Source organism: Penaeus chinensis, chromosome 15, assembly GCF_019202785.1.
Source record: "Penaeus chinensis breed Huanghai No. 1 chromosome 15, ASM1920278v2, whole genome shotgun sequence".
Lineage (NCBI taxonomy): Eukaryota > Metazoa > Arthropoda > Malacostraca > Decapoda > Penaeidae > Penaeus > Penaeus chinensis.
The window spans coordinates 21,071,283-21,078,782 of NC_061833.1; the positions used below are offsets into that span (position 1 = coordinate 21,071,283).

General features: G+C 36.6%; 1 protein-coding gene across 4 annotated transcripts in view; it reads right to left on the reverse strand.

The window, feature by feature from the left end:
- The window catches only part of LOC125032979 (interferon-inducible double-stranded RNA-dependent protein kinase activator A homolog), a 39,549-nt gene that overhangs the window by 23,806 nt on the left and 8,243 nt on the right, over positions 1-7,500 (reverse strand). For all 4 annotated transcript variants that reach the window (XM_047624417.1, XM_047624420.1, XM_047624419.1 and 1 more), the window contains exons 4-7: positions 6,426-6,561; positions 6,071-6,134; positions 4,025-4,142; positions 3,008-3,126 (exon numbers count right to left, since the gene is read on the reverse strand). In XM_047624417.1, coding sequence (XP_047480373.1) covers positions 3,008-3,126; positions 4,025-4,142; positions 6,071-6,134; positions 6,426-6,561 — 437 coding nt within the window. The remainder of the gene's footprint in view (positions 1-3,007; positions 3,127-4,024; positions 4,143-6,070; positions 6,135-6,425; positions 6,562-7,500) is intronic.

Consider the following 7,500-nt stretch of genomic DNA (forward strand, 5'->3'; position numbering starts at 1 on the left):
TCACTGCCATGCCCAGGGTGAGATCAGTTTATTAATTATATTTACACACACACATACATGGCTCCACAAGTGCTTAGTCACCAATAAGTCAATCACTAGTCTGACCTATTTCACCTGTTAAGCTTTTCCCCAATCTTTAGAAATATTTGATTTTCTATTCCTTTAGTATCATTACTAATGCTGTAATAATTATAATGTCAATAATAATAATAACAGCATCAATATTAATAGCTTTAGAAAAAAAGAAAACTCAAGGAAGGGAAAAATCAGGTGAAGGCACACACTGCGCTTGTGGAGCTATGTATGTGTAGATAAATTTCACAAGGCAATTCTACAGTGAACATTTTTCCTACAGCATTGGGTCAAGCAACATTAGGCAATATTTTCTATGTTCTCTCTCTCATTCATTCACTCAGTCTCTCTCAATCATTCATTAATGCTCTCTAATTATCATTTTCTTTGTTTGTTTCTTTCCCATATTTAATTATTTAGCCAGTCACTCTCTTCCCTCATTCTGCCTGTTTAGATGAATTATTGACGCCATTAGCTTCTTTGTCCACTGCTGGAGCAACTGTATTGTCATCCACAAAACACTCGCATGAAATATTAAGCTACCTGCTGTGACTTCATCAAAGCTCCTTGTGTTTTGCATGAGTGCAACCTTGGTTCAATATCCAGGTGTACTTCCAAGAGCAAATCCTCTGACCGATTCCATTTCTTTTTGTGTATTGCAGCCTATCAAACTAAAATTTTTTGCTAGATAAAAATGGGACACATTATCATCCTTTAAAGAGCCAAGAAACCTGAATGTCTGTCCCTAGCATGATAAAAGGCAAAGACAAATACACAACATATACTTTTTTCCTCACAATCATCAAACACTTCTTTTAACATTTCAAAATACAAGCTTACCCACATGAAAATCCACAAATTGGGAAATTAATATAGGAAAGTATACAGTGTAATGCTTTTACAAATCTAAAAATCACTGAAAATAAACTTTACATATAAATAAGCAAGCATATAAAAATAAAATCCAACTTCTCCCATAAAATAATATATATAAAATAAATAAACAAATATAGTAGTAGTAGTAATAAAATTAAATGAAAGTAATAATATTAAACATATATCATTTTGCCTGAAGTGAACAAATTAATTTATTAATTATTTTATTCACGAAGAAGAAAGGAGAAAGGAGAAATAGATAGATAGATAGATAGATAGGGAGGAAGGGAAGAAGGAAGGAAGGAAGGAAGGAAGGAAGGAAGGAGGGGAGGAAGGAAAGACAAAAAGAAAGAAAGAAAGAAAAGAGAAAAAAAAGAAATAAAAAAGAAAAAGAAAGAAAGAAAAAGATAAAAAAAAAAAAAAAAAAGAAACAAGCTAACTGGCAATAATGGATTAATTAAAATGTGACTAAAGTGAAGGAAAAAAAGAGGGAAAGAAAGAAAGAAATCCAAAACTGGAGCAATCAAATTTGTGAAGAAAGGAAAGGAAAGGAAAGGAAAGGAAAGGAAAGGAAAGGAAAGGAGAGGAAAGAAAAGAAAAGAAAAGAAAAGAAAAGAAAAGAAAAGAAAAGAAAAGAAAAGAAAAGAAAAGAAAAGAAAAGAAAAGAAAAGAAAAGAAAAGAAAAGAAAAGAAAAGAAAAGAAAAGAAAAGAAAAGAAAAGAAAAGAAAAGAAAAGAAAAGAAAAGAAAAGAAAAGAAAAGAAAAGAAAAGAAAAGAAAAGAAAAGAAAAGAAAAGAAAAGAAAAGAAAAGAAAAGAAAAGAAAAGAAAAGAAAAGAAAAGAAAAGAAAAGAAAAGAAAAGAAAAGAAAAGAAAAGAAAAGAAAAGAAAAGAAAAGAAAAGAAAAGAAAAGAAAAGAAAAAGAAAAAGAGGAGGAGGAGGAAATATTAACAATAGTAATAGTAATAATAATAATAATAATAATAATAATAATAATAATAATAATAATAATAATAATAAAAATAATAAAAATAATAATAATAATAATAATAATAATAATTATAATAATAATACAAATAAAAATAGTAATAACAACAATAACAATAAAAACGATAATAATAACGACTGAAGAATATGATGCTGCTGATGATAATCATGCAGCAATTAAAAAATCACCAATTAACTTGTAACAGAATCTTCTGATTGAGGGATTTGTTACTAAATTTCAAGTTGGCCAAGTCAGTAAGATTATGAACTTGTAATCACTTGAAAGTACCACATTCTTAACTTGACAATGTGTTAAAAGTAAGTTTTCGTTCAATTTTTTTGAATAACTTATCTTCTACAATCAATCTTCGTTTCCAAACTGATCCTCATTCCGTGACTTCTAAAACTCCTATACAAATCTAAAAAGCATCTGCTACTCCCCTTCATCAACTGACTACCTTCCATTAGCTACTGGTTACAGTAACATGTACTGTTCACTGCTACTTTTTGTGAATTCTGCTGCACAATGATGACTCCACAAGCACTCAACCACCAAAGAGTCCATTGGAAGACCCAAGTGACCATACCTGATTTCCCAATTCCTTGAATTTGTAGGATTTTTTCTCCCTAATAATTTTAATACTGATGCTGTTATTATCATTATTGACATTATAGTTACCATAATGTTATTACTATAATAATAATTAATGATAACAGTTAATCTTTCTCAAAGTCAAGGAGCAGGGTAAACAGGTGAAAGAGACCAGTAAGACTAATGGTTGACTCCTTAGGGACTGAGTATTAGTGGGGCCACCTATGTGTAAACACAATAAACTTTCATACAGTGAACATGATATGCATATCATGCCATCTGCAACCAGTAGGTTAACTAGAACACACTGGAAAATAACACTCCTTAAAAGCATAAAAAACTACCACCTCCACAAGCTATATTACCAGATATTTTCAACACAACTCAACATCAGTTTCATTCACACTCCCACTCCACGAATCACAATGTCCCATGCAACATGCAAAATGATTGCAAATGAGAGAGCTCAAAGCATTTCATACCTCATCGTCATCATCGGCCAAGACATTGACTTGAGGTGCCTCCACTGGTTGGTCCTTCAGCAGCTGTGTCATCTTGTAGGCCGCTTGCCGCTTTGCTAGTTTCTTACTCTTCCCAGTACCTGTAAACAAGAAGGGGAGAAAACCATTTTACAATGCTCCAGGTGACATGACCATCACATCATGAAAAAATCTGGGTCAAGGGGCAGGTGACGTGAACATGCCGTCACAGGAAAATCTGGCTGTAGGCCGGGTGACGCAAACCTGCCATCATAAGCATTGTGGCTGAAGGCCAGGTGATGGAAAAGACTCGCCACAAATGCACTAACCTACTGGGAAGTTTATTTTACTCATTTGGCGATTTTGCATTATTCCCACCGATGTATGAGTGTGGAATAAAATGTCCATGAGTGGAGACTGGAAGAGCGCTGGCTCCATGGACGACGCCATTTCCATACACAGCATCATATTTCTGGCACTGTGAGCAGCGACGCAGGTTGTATTACAGAAAATTGAATATTACTTAAAAAAAATATATGTAGTGTTACATAGTTTTATTTTTCTTGCATTGAGTTGCAGACTACCTAGAAAGATGACTGGAGTCTGCGCAAAGAAAAAAAACTATTACCATCTGGATAATGCAATTCAAATGCAGAAATGGACATTGGAAAATGGCCAAAAAGCTAAACACGCTCATGTGTAAAAAGAGTATAAAACTTGGCAAATAGGAGTCTTGCCACTGTGCACATATGTTCACCCGGCCTACAAGCAGCCACACAGCAGAGTGGCCACTCATGTGAACCTAATGCCCCGATTCTTAGCGATATGATTGCCATGAAACAATAAGTCCCAATGGGTTAAGAACAAAAAGACCAACAATATCTAACCTTCGCTTCAAAATGTGAATATTTTTTCATATAGCTACACTGCAAGATGAAAGACATTTATTTACTTTACAATCTGTAGTATGTTTGCATATTCTCTACTCCTTAAATATGACACAAGAACAAATTTACTCACCAATTTCTCTGGTGTTACCAATGGTGCATGCAATGGAGAAAGTTCGCTCATGAGGGAAGCCCTCCTCTGAGGTAAGCTCATATGTGGGAGGGGGCCATCGACGCGCCATGCACAGCTCCTGTTGGTGGGAAAATAAATTTGTCATCTAACAATATCATACTTCGTTTAATCTTACTACATTAGTACTGTATCAAGTACCAGTATGAAAACACAGCCTCAAAAAGAGATTAATTCACTATCAATTGAAGGAGTGGAATCCTCCATGTATATTTCAAACGCAGCAGGAGGTGCAGGTGCAGCTCACTAAGCACAATATTGCAACTGAACTAATGATGATTCTTTTTTTTCTTTTGACATAGTGAGAGTGAAATTTCTTACACATTACTATGTTGGCAGAGTAATGTGTAAAGAGAAAGAGAAAGAGAAAGGGAGAGGGGGAGGGAGAAAAGAAGGGAGAAGAGAAAGAGAAAGAGAAAGGGAGAGGGGAGGGAGAAAAGAAGGGAGAAGAGAAAGAGAAAGAGAAAAAGAAAGAAAGAGAAAGAGAAGAGGAGAGAAGAGGAGAGAGGAAAGGAGAGAGGAGAGGAAAGGAGAGAGGAGAGGAAAGAGAGAGGAGAGGAGAGGAGAGGAGAGGAGAGGAAGAGAGGAGAGAGGAGAGGAGAGGAGAGGAGAGGAGAGGAAAGGAGAGTGGAGAGGAGAGGAAAGGAGAGTGGAGAGGAGAGAAAGGAGAGAAAGGAGAGAAAGGAGAGAGGAGAGGAGAGAAAGGAGAGAGGAGAGGAGAGAAAGGAGAGAGGAGAGAGGAGAGGAGAGGAGAGAAAGCAGAGAGGAGAAGAGAGAAAGGAGAGAGGAGAAGAGAGAAAGGAGAGAGGAGAGGAGAGAAAGGAGAGAGGAGAGGAGAGAAAGGAGAGAGGAGAGGAGAGAAAGGAGAGAGGAGAGGAGAGAAAGGAGAGAGGAGAGGAGAGAAAGGAGAGAGGAGAGGAGAGAAAGGAGAGAGGAGAGAGAGAGGAAAGAGGAGAGGAGAGATTATAATATTTAACAAACCTTTGATACAGCCACAGAAATAAGCACGTTTTAAGCAAAGAATGTTTAAACTCTGGCTAACATCGTTCTCCAGATTGGGTGCCTAAGCCTGGCAGAAAGGGTGTAATACCTTACTCAAATCTAGTACTAGATTGAGATAAGACTACACCTAATTTTGAGATTATATATCACCTACAGAACTGAATTACATAATCCTTCATTGAATGAGTTAGAATTAAATTTTACTTCCCAACTTACTATCCCCTACGACATGGATGCTGTGACCATCACACCACGAAAAAATTTGGCCTGAGGGGGAGGTGATGTGAACAAGCAATCATGGGAAAATTTGGCTGAGGTCCGTTGTGATGGGAACTTGCTGTCATGAGAATTTTGGCATAAGGCCAGGGTGATGGGAATGACTCACAAAGTGCGCATTTAAGAAGGGTCCTTTGCTTTTTCCAGCAATAAAGGAGTATGTAATGTACCATCCATGAGACATGACTGGAAGAGCATTGGCTCCAGAAAAGCACTATTCCATTTTCAGGATCCTATTCCTGCCTGTTGTGGCTGGGGGCATGTTGTATTACAGAAAACTGAATGTTATGGAAAAAATATAAAAAATGACAAACAATTAAGTAATACTTTTTGCTATTATTACTGCACTGAGTTATGGGCTACCTAGAGAGATAATATGGAGTCTGTGCAAAGGAAATACTCAATGACCATCTGAATAAAGCAAATCAAATGAGAAATATAGATACTGGAAAATGGGAAAAAAAGCTAAAGACACTTATGCAGAAAGAGTGAAAATAACATTGCAAAGGGGAGACATGGAGTCTTGTCACTGCATGAGTGTTCGCATGTGCCTGGCCTACACGCTGCTGAAGTATGCATAATGCCCATATTTTGGCAGTTCAACATCTGGATCTAATGGGTTAAATTAATGCATGTCACTACTGTCTTTTGTAGAATACATCCAGAAGACCTCTAATTCATTCCACAACAAACATAAAAGTTGCATCTTACCTGCAAGGACCCAACTGGGTTCCCTGGGATACCATCATCATATGGGGAAACAATCTGGGTTGATCTGCAAATGAGTTTACAAAACATTACATATCTTGCAAATTTACCCTGAAAATATAACTGTAAACAGTAAGACTTTAATGCCTCACAAAAGTAAACTTTGGCATCTGATGAACAAGCACAACTTGAATTTCATGAAATATCTCATTTCTTTTTGCTGAAGCATTAACAGCCCCATCCCTTAAAATTGGCAAAATTTCAAGAATTTATATTTCACATGCAATGCTAAAGTCAGATGGAGAAGCTGGAATTCAAACAACTTATATACTGAAGTAATGAGCAAAGAGACACTTACAGTTCTGGTGGAGCTCCAGGAGCTCCGCCTGAGGTGGGTCCCCCAGCCCCTGCGGCACCACCCTGGATAATGATGTCCAGGACAGCCTTTGCAGCTGCATGTTTTGCCTTCTTCTTGCTTTGTCCAGATCCATTTGCTTTGGGGAAAAGTGGTCTATTAGTTTTTGCTTTAAAAATATCTGTGTACCCTAACATTACAAATCAAAACTGAAAATACATCCAAAACAAAACAAAATTTTTTTTAATTCAAAATTATCAAAGAGCCCCCATACACATAAAAGTAGTGCCAACCGGGACAATTCGAGCTTTTACAAGCACCAGACCAAAAAAGTCCTAACCCCGTGTTTCAAACCTGATATTAATATAAATAAGCCTTTTGTGGTTTTCAATGCTCTGAGCAGTGCTTTATTGGAGGAGAATGATGAGTGTTTAACATGTACATTCACATAGAAAAGCCATTATTTGTGCTGCACATGGCATTTGAGTATATGAAATGTTAAACATTGACACCAATCACCCCAATGATAAGTGGATTATTTCATAATTTCTGTATACATAAGTTTGCTCTTAAGATTAACCCACACATTATTTGAACAACTTACTGCTGTAAGCCTTTAACACAACAATTATGCAAATGAGGGTAAATAGATAGGTTTCTATGCACTGATAGAGTAGCGAAAAATACTGTAGCACATACTGTTTTAATCTGATAGAAACACAGACATAGACACATATTCAGCCAATGACCAAGGAGAGAAATGGAACCATGTGCATACATGTGAGTGTGAATGTATATATACATACATATATACATATATATATATATATATATATATATATATATATATATATATATATATATAAATAAATATATGTCCCCGAAATGTGGCGTGCGGCTGTACGCCGTGGCGGCGTGCCAGAGCACTACAAGCCAGTGATTGGGCTTGATGTACCAAACTCCTGCGCTCACGATCACCTGACAGTTGAGTCGCGCAACAAGCATCTGTGGCTTCCAGTGTCTCCTTCGAGATGAAATTCTGTCTTGCTCTTGGGCATTCACTAATCAATTCTTAGGC